Source organism: Epargyreus clarus, unplaced genomic scaffold, assembly GCF_041222505.1.
Source record: "Epargyreus clarus isolate Ecla_fem2 unplaced genomic scaffold, WU_Ecla_fem_2.2 ptg000016l, whole genome shotgun sequence".
NCBI classification, from domain to species: domain Eukaryota; kingdom Metazoa; phylum Arthropoda; class Insecta; order Lepidoptera; family Hesperiidae; genus Epargyreus; species Epargyreus clarus.
This window is the reverse complement of record NW_027332224.1, coordinates 5,972,834-5,995,665: the sequence shown is the minus strand read 5'-3', so window position 1 is coordinate 5,995,665 and position 22,832 is coordinate 5,972,834. Positions and strand designations below refer to the sequence as shown.

The 22,832-nt window shown below is 38.7% G+C and overlaps 1 protein-coding gene across 1 annotated transcript in view; it reads right to left on the bottom strand.

Moving 5' to 3' along the window:
* Positions 1–22,832, bottom strand: part of LOC140748598 (uncharacterized) — a 55,434-nt gene that overhangs the window by 13,296 nt on the left and 19,306 nt on the right. Inside the window, exons 4-8 of the mRNA XM_073081432.1 lie at positions 9,391–9,529; positions 2,637–2,971; positions 1,321–1,635; positions 702–840; positions 116–267 (exon numbers count right to left, since the gene is read on the bottom strand). Coding sequence (XP_072937533.1) covers positions 116–267; positions 702–840; positions 1,321–1,635; positions 2,637–2,971; positions 9,391–9,529 — 1,080 coding nt within the window. The remainder of the gene's footprint in view (positions 1–115; positions 268–701; positions 841–1,320; positions 1,636–2,636; positions 2,972–9,390; positions 9,530–22,832) is intronic.

Below are 22,832 nucleotides of genomic sequence, written 5' to 3'. Positions count from 1 at the left end.
CAAGCCTTGAGCTGAGACAATAGTTTCAGACAACAACTCTTCTGCGACGATAGATCTTCTTCAGTAGACGATAGATCTTCTTCTGCTAAATTATAAAAAAGCGCTTCCTACATACCACTTTCAACCCAGGGCTGCTTGCTGACAGTGCCACACCCTTGGTCTTGTGGCATCGCGTAGACATCAGAGCCACTGTCAGCTGACATCTCCAGCCCTTTGTAGGGCCGCTCGCTCAAGAAGCAGTTGTCTATACCATGGGAACTTGAGTATCTGTGGAGAGGTGAAATATTTCAGGCCAGTATGATTTGTCAAAGATTTTTTTTTCAATTCTTTTTTGTTCATTTTTTGTACCTGTACCAAATTACTCGTATAAGATAGTTTGACAAAACGTGGTAAATTTAAATCACGTATTCTTTTAATTTTGTTTTAACGCCTACGAGTTTCTTACTAACTTAAGATACATAGTTTGAAAAAAAATGACAAATTTATTTGTCATTTTTTTTCAAATGACAAATTTATTTGTCATTTTTTTATTTATTTTTGTAATATGTGACAAATCGCTTAATATTCTTAATATATATATTAATTTAACGAGTAGATCGACAGTTTTTGGAAATATTTAGGGTGCTGCTTTATTTGGAAATACATATAAGGACTCGTCTATAAGATACCAATTTTTATGCAAAAAACAGATATAAAATTACCTGTAACTATATGAAACGCATTTAAACTCTGTTTCCCCGAAGCAAGCCGCTTCACACTCAACGACGTTCCTTGCGAACAGGGAGCGTCGGATCGCACCCGACCCCAACGACATGCCGGGACGACGTCGCGACGAACAATCTGAAAGTGTAAAACATTGTTTTACATACTTTTTGAAATTATAGTACTTTTTAGGGTTCCGTACCCAAAGGGTAAAACGCAACCCTATTACTAAGCTTTCGCTGTCTGTCCGTATGTCCGTCTGTCTGTCTGTCCGTCTGTCACGGGGCTCTACCTACTGAACCATAATAGTTAGACACTTGGAATTTTTAAAGAGGATGCATAAAAGAGGCCGCTATAACAACGATTACCAAAAATAAAAAAATCTTGAAGATAAAGGGAGGTCGTCATACAAGAAAGGGCTATTTTACGGCATTTTTCGCTTTATCTATTGAACCGTAATAGGTACACAGTTAAAATGTTTACAATGCATTTACTTCTATGGCTTCTGTGATAATATATACTATAAATAAAATGGGTGGCGCGGAACCCTCCGATGTAGGAGTACGACTCGCACTTTCCAATTATTTTTAAGTAACATTAATTCAGAATTGAAGTTACCTTTAACTGGCACTTCATCACTCCTGCCTTCAGCGATGAAAACCTTCGCCGGCTCCAAAGAATCCCAGCCTCCCCATCTCTTCCAGGAGTTCCCGTACACCTGATTATCCCATGCCCTACTCTTCGCTAGGCTATGGTAATTGAACTCTGTATTATCCCCATAAGGTTTCACACCATGGTAAGTCCTCTCGTCAGCTAGCCGCCAATGGTTCATGGACTTATGGTGGTCATTCCTGTCCTTGTAGTAGCTGTCATAGCTACCGTATGTGCCGCCATATTGCCCCCAATTCTCGTCGGTGTTAGCTCGACTGACTCCTTAAAAAAATCAAATAAAATTAGGTGATTGGTTATTAAAATGTAAAAAGGAATGACAATACTTTTTTTTATAACAGAGGAACAGCAGACGAGGATACAGTCCACCTGATGGTAAGTGGCTACTGCCGCCTTTGAACATTTGGAATCAACTCCAAATAGGATTATACCTGAGATTGGCAACAGATGCGCTACCGCTGAGGATTAAGCTGGAACGCCTCTGAAAAGTGTCTCCCTTACCACACCCTTCAAGCCAGAACACAGCAGCGCTTAACATTGCTATTACTAAGTACTTTGAAGGTGGTAGAACACTTTGTGGTTCGACTCCGGCGGCACCACCGCCACACCTATTTCTACCTAATAACAGCAGTGTTAAACGCTGCTGTGTTCCGGTTTGAAGGGTGTGGTAAGGGAGACAGACTTTTCCGAGGCGTTCCAGCTTAGTCCTCAGGGGTAGCGGCGCATCTGTGGCCGACATCAGGAATATCTAATCCTATCTGGGGTTGATTACAGATGTCCATGGGCGGCAGTAGCCACTTACCATCAGGTGGACTGCATGCTCGTCTATTATAAAAAAAAAGTAGAAATGTGACAGTGCTGCCACCAGAGTGGAACCACAAAGCTGGTAGAATACCACCTTCAAAACAATTATATTTTGTTTTCTTGTAAGAGTATGAATTTATTAATTTCCATTATTTTATTAATCTATTTATATCATTTTTATGTGACGTTTTGTGGCACCAAGAAATACTCAAAAAGTTTGCACGGTCATTTTTGCTGCGTACGTGCAAAATGTAGATTGAACTTCTCCTGAGGTATTCCCTCAGGACTATGGCATGTGGCTCTTCAAGAGGGGTGCAAAAAGAGCTCTTCTTCAAAGCCGGCGATGCATTGGCGACTCCTCTGGTGTTGCAAATGTCTATAGGCGACGGTGACTGCTTTCCAGGTAGCCCGTCTCCCTTATCGTTAGGTTAAAGATAAAATTAAAAAAATTTCAAACGTACCAATCTGATAGGGAACAAAGAATCGATCTTCATATCTCCTATTGGAGTACCTATTTACCCTCCTCTCATCCTGGTATTTATACCCTCTGTAACCCTCATACCAATCTGATCTATCCGACCATCTCTCCGAGCCACTGGGTTTGGACGACAGGTAACCAGAGTGCAAGAGCCCTGGTCCGCGTAGAGTGTCCAGGCAGTGAGGTTCCAAGCTATTCCGGTCGAGCTCATAGAAGTCGTAGTCCTTGTCGTCCACGAAGTCCTCATGGAGATTGAAGGCCTCTATGGGTTTCGTCATCAACTCGCAGAGGCCCTTGCCCCGGAAGGAGGGGTCTAATCTGAAAAAAATCATAAGAGGGTTATAGAGACATACAGAAGTGATAGCCTTTTTTTTATTTTCGAGGGAGAAAACTTCAAAAGGCCTAGCCTAGCCGACTGTATCAGTAGCCTAGCCGACTGTATCAGTACCCTTACCAGGAGTTATTACGTTTCGACAAATATGACAGTTTTGGTATTTGTTTACGTATTTGCCCATACAAATTCCAATCAGCGCCCCTAACGGATTGTGTCAGAACTTGGAAATAGTATGGGCCAATACGTAAACAAATACCAAAACAGTCATATTTGTCGAAAAGTAAAAACTCATGGTAAGGGTACTGATACAGCCTGCTAGGGGAATTGGAAATGTATGGCCAAATACGTAAACAAATATAAAAACAGTCATTTTTGTAAAAGTAAAAACTCATACTAAGGGTACAGTACGGAAAAGGGTTTAGAGTAAACAATAACATAAAAACGTAGACAAGATAACGTTAGGTACCTGTCACACACGACCTCGTCTCAATCTGAACGAAACATCAGCATTGTGCTGTTACCTTGCGTGTGGACAGGGCCGGATTCAAACGGAAGTATTATATAGTGATTGTAGATTGGTTGGATAATGTTAATGTTTTGATTATTCTTTTACTATCCTTTTATTTATTTTACATGATAGCAACAATAAACGGATTGAGCTTTTGGATATTATCAATAATAAACGTAAATCTATTTTGGAAAAAATAAGGATTTAAAGAAGTAAAAAATATACAGATAGTAATATAGTAGGATCATAATTTGACGACCCGCGTGGCGGAGTGGTCACCATGCCGGTCTGACGCGCGACGGGTCCCGGGTTCGATCCCCGGTCAGACAGATTTCTAAATGATGAATTTAGATTTCTGATTCTGGGTCTGGGTGTTTGTGTATTTGTCTCTATGTGTGTCCATAGCACCCACAACACAGGGAATCTTAGTGTGGGGCTGTGAGTGTAGAAAGCGTTATAATTATGTTTCTAATTTAATCAGTTTAGATGTATGCAAGTAAATAATAATGATAATTTGTATGTGAATAATAGAAATATTAAAAATAACCTAACCATTGAAAAAAAACAAAAAGGTCGATAAAATCATTTTCATTTGTAAAATAAATTTATTTTTGAAAATTAATTAAATTGTGTTTGTAGGAAATAAGACAAGAAAGATTTCAATGTCATGTCAAATGAAAGATATAGATAAAACAAGATAAATCGTCTCGTTAGCTGAGAAACGCTATTGCGAAGCTTAATAGGAGATAATCATAATCTTCTTAATAATTATAATCTTTGTTTAAGCTCCTACATACTCGTAATTTTCAAGCGTAATGAAATACTTACTTGTAATAACTGTACTAATATTTACAATGTTTATTTAAATAAAGTTATATATTATAACAACCGGCAATTTTTTTATATATACATAAATCCATTAAAATTTTTTTGTAACATATTTTTTTCACCTCATATAAGTCGCTTTATTTTTAAGTGAGCCGTCAAAAGTGTTTAGAAAAGAAAGCAATAAATACATTTTGATGGTTAAGTAATAAAATTAAAATACTGCTAAGTCCATCTCTGTACTAACAATAATAGGTGTGTATGGAAGACGAAACTATATAGAGATCTAAAAATTGTATGCTGTTTAAATGAGATCAGATTGAAGGTCAATATTACAACGATATTGTAGCACACATAGATATATCAGCACACATAGACAATTCATATATCTAAATATATATAACTCAAAGGTGACTGACTGACATAGTGATCTATCAACGCACAGCCCAAACCACTGGACGGATCGGGCTGAAATTTGGCATGCAGGTAGATGTTATGACGTAGGCATCCGCTAAGAAAGGATTTTGATCAATTCTACCCCCAAGGGGATGAAAATATTACTTCGTATCGCGAGCGAAGCCGCAGGCAAAAGCTCGTTATGTATAATCCTTAAGGATTAGTATGCCAATGAATGAAAAAATATGTACCTATTTTCTTCAAAATTTTCCTTTTCCTTTAATTTATCACATAACATTACTTTCCAGAATTTGATCCTTATAAGCGACACTATCAGATAGTGGAATATGACAGCGTATTTTTTTTTAAATGAACTCGTTCGATTGCCGGCTAGGGAAAATATATTTTGAAAAAGTAATTATTTAGTTTTTATCAAAATCGCCTTAGTAACGTAATCCACCGCGCTGGCCAAGTGTAAATTGGTAAGCTCAAAGGTGAATCGAATTGGTTGAATCTGAAGAGTGTGTATTCTACCAATCCGCACTTGGCCAGCGTGGTGGACTATGGCCTAAACTCTCACTTTGAGAGACCCGTGGCCGGTGGGACAAATACGTCGACGATGATGAAATAAAATTCATTTTTGTTGCATCACATATAAAAATGCTAAGAGTGTTGTCAGTATGTGAGATTGTGATAAAAATGTGCAGAGGCAAAAAGTGTCATGTATTGTCAGTAAATAGGGTTGACACTCAATTAAATTTATTTAACTACTAGCTTTTAGCCGCGACTTCGCTCGCAGTCAGAAGTATTTCTATCCCTTGGGAATTATTCTTTTTCCCTGGGTAAAAGGTACCCACTTAACCGATTGACTCAATGCAGAAACACGCAGTCCAAATCGTCAACGATCTGATTTACGATCGGTTAGAACCTTATAAGTTTGCGGAGCGACATAGGTTCCCTCTGTGTGTTCTACCGGCTTTACAATGGTGTATGTTCTGAGGAACTGTTCGATCTGGTGCCTACATCACCCTTCCTTCATCGCACCACTCGCCGAAGGATGAAGTTCCATCCACACCAACTGGACTCATGGCGGTCCTCCACGGTTTGCGCTAACGTTCTTGCCACGAACGTGCAAGATGTGGAATGAAGTTCCTCCCGAGGTATTCCCGGAGCGCTATGACATGGGGCTCTTCAAAAAAGGTGCAAAAAGAGCTCTCCTTCAAGCCGGCGATGCATAGCGACTCCTCTGGTGTTGCAAATATGCATAGGCGATGTTGACTACTTTCCATCAGGTAGCACGTCTGCTGTATCGTTAGGCTCAAATATAAAAGATACCCTATGTACTTTTTAGAACCCAAAATATCATGACACTCGGTTATGTAGTCAAGACGTGAAAGTGTAACAAACAAAAAAACTCACATTCGAATCGATAATATTAGTTAAGACTAGCTTTGCTCCGCGATTTCACCCGCGTTAAAAAGAAACAGGGGCACAGCTAGTTCTAAAATATAAGTAGCCTAAGTTACTCCTTATTACATCAGCTACCTGCCAATTAAAGTCCAGTCAAAATCGGTCCAGCCATTTCAGAGATTAGCCGGATTGTTATTCTGGTGTATGTACCGTACGTATATTCATATGCATGTAGTAAAAAGCGGTTATTTCAATATTAAAAACAGACACTCCAATTTTATTTATATGTATAGATGTATAGATAAGCTTTTATTCCTGTAGCATCCTTAAGGCTTTAATTCTCATTTATGAGCTTAGAAAACACATGTTTTGAGAAACTAAATGGTGGTAGAGCCCTCTGTGGTTCGACTCCGGCGGCACCACTGCCACACCTATTTTACCTGATAACAGCAGTGTTAAGCGCTGCTGCTCTGATTTGAAGGGTGTGGTAAGGGAGACACTCCAAGGCATTCCAGCTTAGTCCCCAACGGTAACGCCGCATCTGTGGTCGGCCTCTGGTAGGAATCTTATCTGGGTTAATTACAGCTGACTATGGGCGGCAATAGCTTACCATCAGGTGGACTGCATGCTCGTCTGCTGCTTCCATATATTATAAAAAGAGTTTTGAAGCTTGTGCCAAAAACGCAATGATAGTGATCAAATAACTCGGCCTCTTAATCGAGGGGTCCGAGGTATGTACCACTGATTTTTCAAAATAATGTGCGTATTAACTAATTATATCATTTTTTAAAAACGATGAAGGAAAACATCGTGAGGAAACCTGCATACCTGAGAAATCTTAAAAAAATCGAAGGTATGTGAAGTCTACCAATACGCACTTGTCCAGCGCGGTGGACTATGGCCTAATCCTTCTTATTCTGAGAGGAGACCCGTGCCCAGTGGTGGGACAATAATGGGTTGACGTCTTCTTCTTACTACTTTTTTATAAATTCGATGTACAGATACGCGAAGCTTACATTCCTATTATATGTATTTTTTTGTCCTTGTGCCAGCCCTAGGCCCGGCCCAGTTGTTCACAGAGAAGGGCCAGTGACGGCACACTATTATACCATCTCAAGGTTGTTTTTACGTGTACTACTAGGATTAGTTAATTTGCTATAACTACAATATTGCATACATATTAGAGGCTAGGGTTGCCACTGTGGCAAAAAAAAAAATTGTTTATGGAAAAAGGGGCAAATTATGATGCAGTCCACCTGATGGTAAGTGGCTACTGCCACCCATGGACATCTGTAATCAACCTTAGATAGGATTAGTCCTACCTGAGGTCGGCCACAGATGCGTCGCTACCCGTGAGGACTAAGCCAGAATTCCTTTGGAAAAGTACGTGTCTCTTAGCACACCCTTCTGACAGACTAACCAGAGTTAAAGGTGGTAGAATCCTTTATGGTTTGACTCCAGCGGCATCAACGCCACACCTATTTCTGTTATAACAGCAGTGTTAAACGCTGCTGTGTTCTGGTTTGAATTTTTAAAATCGGTCCAGTAGTTTTTGAGCCTATTCATTACAACCAAACAAACAAAGTTTTCCTCTTTATAATATTAGTGGAGACAAAAACGCAAACCTTATGTTTGTTTTTAGTTAACTATATTCTACTGTAATGTTTAATTTAGTTAATATTTTAGTTATGAGCTCCATGAAGTAATGTTCCCACGTGATTTTCGCACTATTGTCTCTAATTTCCTGCATGCTTTGAAGGCCTCAAATTTATGCAAAGCATTATGTTTGACCGCTTAAAAGTTTTAATTCTATTGTCGGGTATCGTTCACACAGAGTCCCAAGTTCAATTCCCGGTCAGGTTTCATCATCATCATCAACCCATTACTGTCCCACTGCTGGGCATGGGTCTCTCATAATGAGAAGGATTAGGCCATAGTCTACCGCGCTGGCCAAGTGGTATTGGTAGACTTCACATACCTTTTCGATTTTTTTTATAAATCTCTCAGGTATGCAGGTTTCCTCACGATGTTTTCCTTCCGGTCAGGTTTGTTTGAATGGATTTAAAATTCCTGGTGAGTATTTACTACCGCACATAGACATATGGGAATGGAGACATACTTTTCCGAGGCATTCTTATGTATTACAAAGAGTTCCATGTCCAATCCCCGGTCAAGTTTGTTTGAATGGATTTAGTGTGTCTGAAGTTTTGTGGTCAGTGCTGCCGATACACATGTGGGAAGGAAGACATACTTTTGCGAGGCATTCTTAGCTACTACAGAGAGTTCCACGTTCGATCCTTGATCAGGTTTGTTTCAGTATTCCTGGTGAGTGGTTACTGCCAGCGTTCCAGCTTAGTCTTCAGGAGTAGCGGCGCAGCTGTGGCCGACTTCATAAAGAGATCTAATCCTATCTAATCAACCTCATGGTAAGTGGCTACTGCTGCCCAAGGAGATTTGCAATCAACTTCAGACAGGATCAAGTATTCCTACCTGAGGTCGCATATGCGCCGCTACCGCTAAGGACTAAGCTGGAACGCCTCGAAAAAGTACGTCTTCCTTACCACACCAATCAAACCGGAACACAGCAGCGCTTAACACTGTTGTTATAGCAGAAGTAGGTGTGGCGGTGGTGCCGCCGGAGTCGAACTACGTTGGGTTCTACCACCTTCAAAATTATGTGGTGTAACTCCTCATTACTGCCCCCTGTTTTGACATTATTTATGATTACTTAATGTGACAGACACTACACATTAGACATCAGACACACAGACAGACCGACACAAAACGCCATGAAACATTAACGCGATCAAAACCGCGAGTAAAAGTTAGTAAAAAATTAACATAACAAAAAAATGTTAACAAAAAAAAAACCGACTTCTATGTCACTACAAAGTAAAAACTAATTCAAATAAATGTTGGTTTAGTACATAGTTCTGAAGTCGGCGCTCAATATATTTCGTTTGATACCGGCGTAAACAGCGTGTACAATATAAGCGCCGACACGGTTAAGAAATACTCCAGTCATTGAAGTTTATATGAAATCGGGTTTTTCCAATTTTCCGGGAAAACTGGAGAAAATTTTCAAATTTCCTCGAAATGGGATCCCCTGTGAAACTAGCCGCACACAATGGTGTACGAATCATGTCGATCGGTCGCGGCATCGCGAAAAAATCGCCGAACAACCATAAAAAAAGCATATACGAGTATACGTTCGAATTGAGTAACCTGCTCCTTTTTTGAAGTCGGTTAAAAAACTAAACTCACCTATAATTGAAGCTCTCGCAATGAAATCGCTTCTCTATCGCGCACTCTCGCCGGCAATCTTCTAATTGTTCGCAGTGCAACACCTTCCTTACGTGGCTGCGGAGAGCTCGCCGCCCGGCCAGCACTCGCCGGAAGCATGCTAGAAGAAAGATAACGTTAATATCTTCTGTTCCTGTTTCACTCACAAACACTAAGACATACCATCACATACTCACACACACACACACACACACACACACACTCACACACACACATTCACACATACACACGCGCTAATATGAGTTGGACACGCTTTTAATTTAAGTAGTCATAATTCTTAAAACATGTGTATATTTGATTAATTTTTTGTCCTGGTGATGAACGGGGCACCCAGTAATACGGGCTACCAACCCAGTACAGGGGCCCTTGCGCCTTGTTTTGTATATAATTGTACTTTAATCAATAAAACATTGTTCTTTTCTCTTCTGTTTCTTGTTTTGAGGAATAATCTTCTAACGCAACAACTACAAAAACGCGTTCTCAAACGACTACTAAGATTACTTATTCAGGTTATGAGAAATAAGGGTGTGGTAAGGGAGACAGAATTTTCCGAGACGTTCCAGCTTAGTCCTCAGGTAGCGGCGCATCTGTGGCCGACCTCTGGTAGGAATATCTAATCCTATCTGGGGTTGTTTACAGATGGCCATGGGCGGCAGTAGCCACTTACCATCAGGTGGACTGTATGCTCGTCTGCTACTCTTATATCATAAAAAATATGTATTTTAAAGTTTGGTTCGACTTAAGGGCACCATCGCCAAAAATATTTCTGTTATAATAGTTAAGCGCTGCTGTGTTCCCAATTGGAATGAAATGAAATGAAATGAAATGAAATATGAAATATTTATTTTGTATAGGCCAACGGCGGCACTTACAAATATCAAGACTTACGAGTTACGAGTAAGGGATATCCTTATACAAGGACTTAAGGTCTAAGTTAGATCTATCTGGGGCTCAAATATCGATGGGCAGTAGCCACTGGTCTGTGGACTGTGTAATGATTTGCAACTTACGTCTTATTAAAACAATATATTTTAACTTGCTAATTTCTTGGACTCCTTGTTGACTTGGCAGATAATCATGGGGTACAGTGACCAACAGGACTGCAGTACCCTTACCATGAGTTTTTACGTTTTGACAAATATGACTGTTTTGGTATTTGTTTACATATTTGCCCATACAATTTTCAATCAGCGCCCCTAGCGGATTGTATCAGAACTATAGTGTCAGTAACGTAACATTAAATGTCTAAATTGACAAACTGGCGCTTTATGATTTGTCTCTCTTTTTTACGAACATGCGAGGCAGACAGAAAGACTTGAGCACTTACTTATTATTAAGTTTTCTCCGTCTACTGAAGCAAACGGAACAGAATAATGGATTGAGTAAACGTAACGTAAAATTGTGGGATGTTTTGAAAACTCATGGTAAGGGTACAGTCCCGTTTACTACTTTCGTTTTATAAAAAAAATGTAACTGCTTATGAAACCGGGAGGATACTCCATCAAAATGGATTGGTGAATAGCATAATAGGCTTAATCCTTACTAATATTATAAATCCGAAAGTAACTCTATCTGTCTGTCTGTCTGGTTGTCTTCTTCGCGCCTAAACCACTGAACCGATTTTAATGAAATTTCGTACAAAAATAGTCTGAGATCCGAGAAAGGACATAGGATAGTTTTTATCCCGGAAATCCCACGGGAACTAGAGATGGCGATCTAAGATAGAGTAATTGGAGTATCGATGTTTTGGACTCAAAACATCGATTATTTTATGCATTTGATCAAGTGATGAATTTTAGCAAAGTTGAAAGTACGATTTTTCAGTTTTATGTATGTTAGTATGTTATATTATTTTCTTTTAAACGCGGGCGAAGCCGCGGGCAAAAACTAGTCATAAAAAATATTGGCGAAATGTGAGTAGAACTCGCTCACTTAGAGCTCTGTACTATGAAATGCTTAATTTATTTTTAATATTAGTATTCACTATAAAATTAAACGAGCAGATCCTGATGGTAAGTGACCACTGATGCCCAAAAATATCTGTAATTAACCCTAGATAAGTTTAGATTCTCACTTAGGATGCGTTGCTTCCCCTGAGAACTAAATAAAAAAGAATCGAATATTATCACCTTTATTACTTCGGATACCTAATGTCCTTTTTAGGACATCATCATCAACTCATTAACGTCCCACTACTTGGGTCTCCTCTCATGATGAGAAGGATTAGGCCATAGTCCACCGCGCTGGCCAAGTGCGTGTTGGTAGACTTCATGTACATTTGAGATTTTCTTTTTATAAATCTCTTAGGTATGCTTTCCTCACGATGTTTTCCTTCACCGTTTAGCAAGTGATAATTAATTTCTAATACGCACGTAACTTTGAAAAATCAGAGGTGCGAGCCTGGGATTTGCACCTCGGACCCCTCGATCGAGAGGCCGAGTTTCTAACGGTTTGGGTTCTAGAAACACAGAATGTATGAGTGTAAAAATATATAATAAATTACCTAATAATATAAAAGGACATTTGCCACATGGCAAATGTGAGATTCGTATCAATAATGTCTGTAACCAACATCAAATTGTAACCACATTGCAACAAATAAAGATATTTCATTTCATTTTTTAACCACTAGGCTATCACTGCCGTACCTTTTTGGGACACCTTTACAAAGTACAACACAAGTGGAGTCATGGACAACAACTAGTCTCATCTTGTTTTAGTAATTTACACTGATTAATGACTTCATTTTGATTGAGACAAAAACTAATTGGGACACCCTTACAAAGTACAACACAAGTGGAGTCATGGACAACAACTAGTCTTATCTTGTTTTAGTAATTTACACTGATTAATGACTTCATTTTGATTGAGACAAAAACTAATTGGGACACCCTTACAAAGTACAACACAAGTGGAGCCATGGACAACAACTAGTCTTATCTTGTTTTAGTAATTTACACTGATTAATGACATGTTGATTGAGACAAAAACTAATGACCTTGTGAATCGTACCATAAAGGATAATTGCATGCTATTGTAGTGCAAATGGTTAAATTATTCTAATAACGTCATTTTCGAATATAGTTTGACCTACTGACTCATCTATTTAGGATTTAAATATACAGGATGATTTTTAACACGCTTTTATTAGCTTGGGTTGTATGTATGTATGTACGTAACAGTAACGGAATCTTTGAACCCGATTTCTATCCACTTTGAACGTTCAGTTTAATTCAAAATTTTGAAAAATTATCAATACCCGATGACAATACACGATTTTAATAATTTTATTATATTCTGCTCGTCATGATCTTCAGGAAACAGGATTACACGATTTTCCTTGTGCGATTTTAGCGTGGTTTTTAGTTTTTAAACTATAATTTAATTTTAATATTTAATTCAATATATTCTTCTTTAAAACCCCTTTATATTGGTAGGTACTCATATCATGAGGGCATAAAAATGATTATTCCAGTAATATGTTATGGTTAAATGGTTTAAAATTCAGATTTAATTCTCATAAATAATATTTAATTGGTTTAAAAAGAATGAATAAAAAGACCCCTTTCTTTTATTTTAGTTGGTCATATATCAACACTTCTTAGATTTGACAAGTGTTTAAATTTTTTAATTAATCGGACCGTTCTAAGTGGGTGAAAATCAAGTTCAAAGATTCCGTTACATACATACAAACATGTCAAGCTAATAAAAGCGTAGCAACTAAGAATGCATTCTACCTGATGCTAAACAAATAGGAACTACCGTGAATTTGTAATAATTTCCTAAACATATTTAAATTAATTGTGTTAATGACTACAGCACTAAACATTTTGAGAAAATACGCCATCTAGCGGGAGCTATGTCAGATATGTTATAAGAAATGCAAATAATTTCTTAAATTATTCAGAGATGTCGCTTAATACACACATTTTAACTATACTCTGACTGTAAATTCATATTCTTTACTTTTTATTATCAATTGCTACATAGATATGATATACTTTTTATGTAATGAAACCAACAAATAAGCATAACACTCATGATGATAAGTGGAAAAAACCGCCCATGGACATCAGTCAACCCATTATTGTCCTACTGCGGGCGGATTGTATAAGAACGATAGTGTCAGTAACGTAACATTAAATGTCTAAATTGACAAAATAACGCTTTATGTTTTGTCTCTCCTTTTTGCGAACATGTGAGGGAGAGAAAAAAACTTGAGCACTTACTTATTGTTACGTTTACTCGTCTACTGAAGCAAACGGAACAGAATAATGGATTGAGTAAACGTAACGTAAAATTGTGGGATGTTTTAAGAAAATCATGGTAAGGGTACAGGTGTCCTTAGGGTTTAAGGCCACGGACCACAGTGCTGGCGAAATGTTAATTAGTAGATTTCACCCACCTTTGAGTACTTTTAAAGAACTTTCAGGCTTTCCTCACCGTTACTGCTGGTGATAATTAATTTCTATACTTTGAAAGTCACTTAACTTGAACATGCTTTGAAGCACATAACTTTGAAAGTCAAAGGTGAGAGACTGGATTTGAATTTGGTACGCCCCCGATTGAGAGATTGAGTACCATACATAGCAGACTAAATCATTATTTCACATAAACATACATAATATCTTATATATAAAATTCTCGTGTCACAATGTTAGTTACCGTACTCCTCCGAAACGGCTTTACCGATTTACACCAAATTTTATATGCATATTCAGTAGGTCTGAGAATCGGCTACTATCTATTTTTCATACCCCTAAGGGAGAAGGGTTGTTCAACCTTAACATTTTTTGAATTATATGGCAACACAACATTTGCCGGGTCAGCTAGTTTATTTCTAAAAATCACGGGCTCAGAGGGCTTTTTGGTTGGAATTGGTAATAAATTTAATTATTTTGCGATTTTATATGTTAGAATAATTTCTGATCGTAATAATAATGCAATATAATAATGTAAACGATTTGTGTGAAAATAAATATGTAAACTGTGTGTGTAACATAATTATAACAACAAATAACATAATTATAACAAAAAATATGTTATTTGTTGAAAATATTGTGGCCGTGAACCTTAATAAAATAAATAAATCATAAACAATTATTAATATTATTATTTTAATTTTACAAAATGTAAATTTAATTTAATTTAATTTATGTGTTATCTCAATAAAGTACTATTTAAAAATTGTATACATACTTGGCGCATTCTCCACAAGAATAATTCTGTACCCGGGAACAATATGCACAAACAAACAGAACAATATAATTAACACTCTCATTTTCACACACTAAAAACATTTCTTAAAAAAAAATAAACTTCAACCAATTTTTATTGTCCTAAAAATCATTGTCACAATTTTTTGTAAGCATAATTTCTGTAATTGTAAATTGTAAGTTACATTTACAGAATTATTTGTAATGTAAGTACATTTTACAGAATGTGGGTCAGAGGTTACAGTGAACATAACTCGACTGAACGGCGCTATTGTGTGCCATAGGCTTATATGTGAGAGGTAAATTTTTTAAAGAGTTGTAGGGATATGCCGACTATTATAAAAAAAATGTGAGCCGTCACGGGACGCCTGGCAGATGTGAAACATCGACATTATTTTGTAAAAGTAATATGCAGAAAAGAACATATTGTGATAGGAACTAAATATGTCATAGAGAGAATCGCACAGTCGATTGCGCATGGCGACGCGTCGCCACACCGTACACACTACTGCATATAGACTGTATATATATACCATCGTATAGCGTGGCGACGCGCCACGGCATGCGTCGCCACGCCAGAAATCGGTTTTACGTGCGGCTATAGATGTTTCATATCAAAAATATAATATTCAAATAGAAAATGAGTATGCTGCCGCATGGCATAGTCCGCGGCAAGCTGCTAGTCCGCTCTGAAGTTGTTGCTAGTCATAAAAAATTCTATGGCGACGCAATTCATTTCTATATTCAGAGCAGACTAGCAGTTTGGCGCGGACTATAAGTGGCTGCCGCCCATGGACGTCTGTAATCAGCCCGAGATAAATAAGGTATGATGGTCAGAGATAAGTTTGTCTTCCTACCCGTTCACAGAACACATGAATTATAGTAGAAACAGGTGAATTGGAAGATTTTTTTAATAATCCTCACATCTCATATTTTAATTTCCTCGAAAGGTTTAGGCTGCAGGGCCAAAGAATGAAACATAATATCTAAGCTCGAAAAACATTACCCTCCGCATTCGGGTGAAAGATAAAACGTCAGAGAGATTTATTAAAGTATTTTAAACTACTACTTTGTAGGGCATGCTAAAATGCTCGAAAAGCATAAATAATTGGCTAAGTGCATTTTGAACTCGAATACGGAGGGTTCCGTACCTCAAAAATTTTCATTGTTTTTTATTTTAAGTGTTTTATTATAACAGCCTTTGAAGTAAATGCATTGTGAAAATTTGAACTGTCTACCTATTACGGTTCAATAAATAAAGCGAAAAAGGTGTAAAAATTGTGGTTTTTTGTATGGCGACCCTATGGGGTTCTTTTGGATATATAAAAGTGTTGGTTCTTCTGCTCATGTCTGTCACTACAATATTTATAACTACCGAGAGTGTGCACCCCACGCTTTTTTACAATTAAATATACCTTTTTTTGTTGTTAATACAATTTTTCAATAAAAAAATTCTAAGTTTATTTTATATTCTTTAGTTTGATTTCTATAAAAGCGTGTACCTTCGTTTTTTTATATTTTCAAAAGCACCCCACGTTTTTTTACAATTAAATATATCTTTTTTTATTTTACTTTAGTTTTTTTTAAACTATATTTATTTTTTATTTTTTAGTTAAATTTCTTATAAAAGCGAGTTCTTTAGTTTCTTTAATTATTATTTATTGTTTTATTTATACTGGTGTCCACATTAAGCATCCACAAAGCGTCATAATTATAAGGATGTATGTTGATCTCTGTCTACTGAGAAACGGAGTTACTCACTGACAAACATACAAGTGAAGCTAATATAAAGCGTGTAAAAATTATAACGTCATGTCCACACCAACCCAACGCAGTTCTGATTAGACCTGATAACTTCGGCGCCCGCGCCATTGTCTCTCAAAAAAGGATTTATTCGAAGCAAAAACCGAATATATCCGACTATTGTATGTCCACGGTGTAGTCACCGTTTTACGCACAATGTTACAATGTTATATGTTTGTATACTAGTTTGCCACGCGACTCTACTCTCGGTTAAACGAACGAACAAAACTTGATTGTAAGTGGCTACTGCCGCCTATGAACATTTGTAATCAACCCGAGCGTGGTTTGGAGATTTTTTATATAATACAGGGGTAGCAGAAGAGCATGCAGTCCACCTGATGGTAAGTGGCTTCTGCCGCCCATGGACATGTGTAATCACCCCAGATAGGATTAGATATTCCTACCTGAGGTCGGCCACAGATGCGCCGCTACCCCTGAGTACTAAACTGGAACGCCTCGGAAAGTATATCTCCCTTATCACACCCTTCAAACCGGAACACAGCAGCGCCTAACACTGCTGTAATTAGGTAGAAATAGGTGTGGCGGTGGTGCCGCCGGAGTCGAACCACAAAGGGTTCTACCAATCTACAATATAGGTTATCAAGATTGTTTTTTTTTAAGTCTTCTTTAGTATTATATCACGGGCTATTGAGATCAACTCGACCTTGAAGATAATTCAAGCTCGTTTACTACAGGAAACTATTAGTGTTACTACATTATAATGTCGTCAAAAATATATCAGAAACATTTTATGAAATCGAAGTCGCAAACAATCAAGCCACTTGATGGTATGTTTTTATCCATCCATGGGCATCTATAACCAAACTCAGATAGGGTTGATCTTCCTGAAGCCGTCACAGATGCGTTGCTGTTAAGTTAAAAGTTTTTGTAAGTAGACACTTATGTAAGGGACACTGCGGTAAGGGAGACCTTACGACACCCTTCAAACCGGTACACAGCAGATTTACACTGCTGTTATAAGTAAACATCCGAGTCATTCCAACTTAGTCCTCAGGGGTAGGGCCGCATCTGTGACAGACCTAAGAGAGAAGTCTAATCTTATCCGGGGTCGATTACAGATGTCCACGGGCGGCAGTAGCCACTTGCCATCAAGTGGTGCATGCTCGTCTGCTACTCCTATATTATAAAATTAAAGGTGGTAGAACCCTTTGTGGTTCCACTCCGGCAGCACCACCGTCACACCTATTTCTACCTAATAACGGCAGTTTTAGGCGCTGCTGTGTTCTAGTTTGAAGGGTGTGGTAAGGGAGACAGACTTCCCCGAGGCGTTCCAGCTTAGTCCTCAGGGGTAGCGGCGCATCTGTGCTCGACCTCAGGTAGGAATATTTAATCCTATCTCGGGTTGATTAGATGTCCATGGGCGGCAATAGCCATTTATCAGGTTCCATGCTCGTCTGCTACTCTTATATTATAAAAAAAACTCAATGATGTCACGAATTCCTATGTACGTAATTAATCCAAAACCATTGTTTTATGAACCTTGAGTTTAAACAATTGTTTGAAGTAGGAAGCACTGCTATCTAAAAGGATGATATCTATTTTAAAAGTGGTCAATTTTAACTATTGTATTGTTACGTAGGATATAATTTATTAATTTATATATCTTCAACTACTTAACACCGTTAATAATCGATCTTTCCAATTATTGTGTACTAAAAATCGAAATTTTAAAATTTCTAGTAGGCAGAAATTGTCCCTGTATTTTCCTGACCAGAATAAGGCTACGGTATCCCTTGCCTGTCGTAAGAGGCGACTAAATGGGGGGTCCGGGGTTGCGGGCGGCAAGAGTGGGAGATCGAACCGTCTAGCAAGCGAACCCAGGAAGGACGGTGGTATGTGTGGTCGCATAGCGTCGTGAACACCAGACGGTGTAGCGAGCCCTGAAGCTTAGCTAGGCGGAGACCTAAGGGGCAACGCGTTCAGAGGATTCCGGTTGCGTTGCGTAGGAGATCGCGGAGTTCTCTTAGCAACGTCGAGGACGGCCACCGGGGGGTTTTAGTGCGGTAAGGATTGACCTGTGACCCTATGTCGCTCCCACGGCACCAAGTAGCGTTTGAAGGTTTCCCCCTCGTCAACAAAAAAAGGGCAGAAATTGCAAATATTGATCTTAAATCTTTTGGTAAGCAAAACCATAATTTTGAGAATTTCTAGTAGGTAAAAATTAATTATCTCTTGCTTAAATAGAGAAGGAAAACATCGTAAGGAAACCTGAGTAACGCAGTGGACTATGGCCTAACCCTTCTCATTCTGAGAGGAGACCTGTGCCCGGCAAGGGAGAGTAATGGGTTGATGATGATAGTAGCCAGAGATTATTTTGTATATAATATAGTAGTAGCGGACGAGCATGCAGTCCAACTGATAGTAAGTGGCTACTGATGCCCATGGACCATCTGTAATCAACCCCAGATAGGAATAGATATTCCAATTTGATGTCGACCACTGATGCGCCGCTACCCCTGAGGACTAAGCTGGAACGCCTCGAAAATCTATGCTCCCTTACCATACCCTTCAAACCAGAACACAGCAGCGCTACACTGCTGTTATGACAGAAATAGATGTGGCGGTGGTGCCGCGGGAGTCGAACCACAAATGTTTCTACCACCTTCACTAGACAAATCTTTAGTAGGCAAGACATTAGCAGATTATTAATAATGGACATTACTTACAAGGGTTTCCCATATCAATGGTGTTATGAACATGAATGATAGTTATACATCATAAACCCGACAAAATAATAGACAATAGGGAAGGACGGCTAGCTGTAGCCATTATGATATAACTCTAACAATAAGTTTCGTACACAAAAAGATTCGCCGATATTAGATCGCTATCTTGTTTGTTGTGATCTAATTCATAAGCTGGAGCGGGAGCGTCAACTGAGCGGAGCGACACTATCGGTACTCAGGGACGGCCCTATTTATATACTAGTAGTGCCGGGCTTCACTTTAAAAAAATAATATGAAAATTGCGCCGTCTGTCAAAAATTGGGCGTAACAACTCAGAAACCTTCGTGGGCTCGTGCACAACAACTTTGCTAAAGATCATCATGTGATTCATAAATTATAATAGCATAGATAGCCTCCTCCCATTACTGTCCCACTGCTGGGCACGGGTCTCCTCTCATAATGAGAAGGATTAGGCCATAGTCCACCGCCCTGGCCAAGTGCGAATTGGTAGACTTCACATACCTTTGAAAACTTTTTTAAGATATGTCAGGTATGCAGATTTCCTTACAATGTTTCCTTCACCGTTTAAGCAAGTGATAATTAACTTCTAATACGCACATAACTTTGAAAAATCAGAGGTGCGTGCCTGGGATTTGAACCTCGGATCCCTCGATCAAGAGCCCGAGTTTTTTTTTTATAATGTAAGAGTAGCAGACGAGCATGCAGTTCACCTGATGGTAAGTGGCTACTGCCGCCCATGGACGTCTGTAATCAACCCCAGATATGATAAGATATTCCTACCTGAGGTCGGCCACAGATGCGCCGCTACCCCTGAGGACTAAGCTGGAACGCCTCGGAAAAGTCTATCTCCCTTACCACACCCTCCAAACCGGAACACAGCATCTCCTAACACTGCTGTTATAACAGAAATAGGTGTGGCGGTGGTGCCGCCGGAGTCGAACCACAAAGGGTTCTACCACCTTGGAGTTTCTTATCCACTAGGCTATCACTGCTATTAATGTGTTAATCACTCATAACTTGCACCACACATCATCTTGAATAGTAAATTGTCGGTAGGCGCGCGCCAAATTGTTTAGACCTCCTATTATGTCCATTACATGAGTAAAAACGAAGGTTTCGGCCACTTCCAGCGAATTATGGGATTTGAACTGGAGATTTTTGATACGTTTATTATGTTATTTCTTAGAATTGGCGAGAAAAATAGATGGTTATGTCATTTGATAAAAGAGTTATAGAGCCCTCTGTGGTTCGACTCCGGCAGCACCACCGCCATACCTATTTCTGTTAACAGCAGTGTTAAGTGCTGCTGTGTTTTGGTTTGAAGGGTGTGGTATGGGAGATATACTTGTTCATTCCCTCCTTCATAAAAATATAATTATTGGCCAAATACGCGCTGAACTCGCACACGGAGGGTTCCGTACTATAAAAATTTCATTATTTTCTTGTTTTTAACACGCTTCTATTAGCTTGGGTTGTATGTAGGTATGTATGTAACTAAGTAACGGAATCTTTGAACCCGATTTCTGTCCACTGTGGACGTTCAGTTTAATTCAAAATTTTAAAGAATTATCAAAAACCGATTACATGATTATAAACCGAATACACGATTTTAATAATTTTGTACCATTGTCCTTATCAACATCCTCAGGATTAACTATTACTTTACTTTAATTAATTATTACTTTTTAGTTTCAATAACTATCATATCGTGGCTTTTAGTTAAATAATAATGTTATTTCTCTATAACTCAAATGTTCTGAGACATATCTATAATGCCCTCTTGTAGAATGATTTTTAAGATTCCGTACTCAAAGGATAAAACGAAACCCTCCGCTGTCTGTTCGTGAGTCACAGGGCTTTATCTCTTAAACCGTAATAGATAGACACTTGATTTTTTTACAAACGATGCATAATGGTGGCCGCTATAACAACAAATATTAAAAATTAATAAAATAAATATAGTTAAAAAAACTAAAAAAATAGCGGTTTGTATGGCGACTCTCGTCAATTTTAACCGACTTCAAAAAAAGAGGAGTTTTTTCAATTCGACCATATATTATATGTTCTTTTTTTAAGATTATTTTTATTTTTAGTATTGGTGTTATAGGAGCTACCAGTATACATTTTCTGTAAAAAAATCAAGTGTCTATCTATTACGGTGCCAGAGATAGAGCCATGACAGACGGATAGACAGCGAAGGCTTAGTAACAGAGTTCCGTTTTTTACTCTTTGGTCACGGAACCTAATAAAACATATTTTACAAAATTGTAATCCAATTCGAAGAACAAAGTGCAACCAGACAGTGTGACATACCATCAACCTTTAGCTTTGTTTCAGCACATTGTATTATTATCACAATACAGCCTGTGTGTGACCTTTACTGGCTGACAGTCAATTCAAAATTTATGAGGCACGAGCTTTTTTATAAGAGTAGACAAACAGTCCACCTTTTTCTTTTTTTTTTCGTGGGGAAACCCTTCATGGGTTCCTCTCAGCTGCGGGGGTAGCGGAGAGGATATGCCGGACTCCTACCGGCTAAAACCCCACGGTGTTCCTCTGGACGCCTTTTGTCGGGACCACGGGTACGCTAATAGCACTCGTCCGCGATCCCGACGGCGTTTGCCCACGTCCGGGCCTGTCTCGGTTAAAAAAGTCCACCTGATGGTAAGCTACTGCCCATGGACATCTGTAATCAACCCTACATAAGATTAGATTCCTACCTGAGATCTGCTATAATATGGAACAGCAAACGAGCATTTTTTATAATATAGGAGTAGACGAGCATGCAGTCCCCCTGATGGTAAGCTACTGCCCATGGAAGTCTGTAATCAACTCCAGATAGGATTAGATTCCTACCTGAGGTCGGCCACAGATCCGCCGCTACCCATAAGGACTAAGCATGAATGCCTCGGAAAAGTATGTCTTCTCTACCACACCCTTCAAACCAAAACACACCGCTTAACACTGTTGTTACAACAGAAATAGGTGTGGCGGTGGTGCCGTCGAAGTCGAACCACTTTTTTATAATATAAGGGTAGCAGACGAGCATGCAGTCCACCTGATGGTAAGCTACTGCTGCCCATGGACGTCTATAATCAACTCCAGATAGGATTAGATTCCTACCTGAGGTCGGCCACAGATGCGCCGCTACCCCTGAGGACTAAGCTGGAACGCCTCGGAAAAGTATGTCACATAACATCAGGTGGACTGTATGCTCGTGTGCTACTCCTATAGTGCAAAATGCTCGTTTTCTACTCCTATTTTACAAAAATACCACCCAATTTTCGAAAAGCGAAGCGTTATTCGATTTTAATAGTCCCATGACCCTCACGCTCAGTAAATATGACCCTGCGTCACATAATTTGGGGTCATGTTAAAATGCTTCCTCTACTTTAGTTTTTTGTTAATGATATTTGGTATAATCGTCTTAAAAATAAAAATAAAGCCGTTTTTGTTCTTAAATACAGAATTAATCCCCGATGTAAAAACAACTGGTTTGACAATTGGTTCCGGGTTTGATCCCCGGACAGACATCTGAATGATGAATTTAGATTTTATTCTGGGTCTGGGTGTTTGTGTATTTATCTTTGTGTATGTCCATAGCACCCACAGGGAATTTTAATGTGGGAAGGTGAGTGTAAGAGTGCGTCTTTTTTTTACGAAACAGTGATAGCCT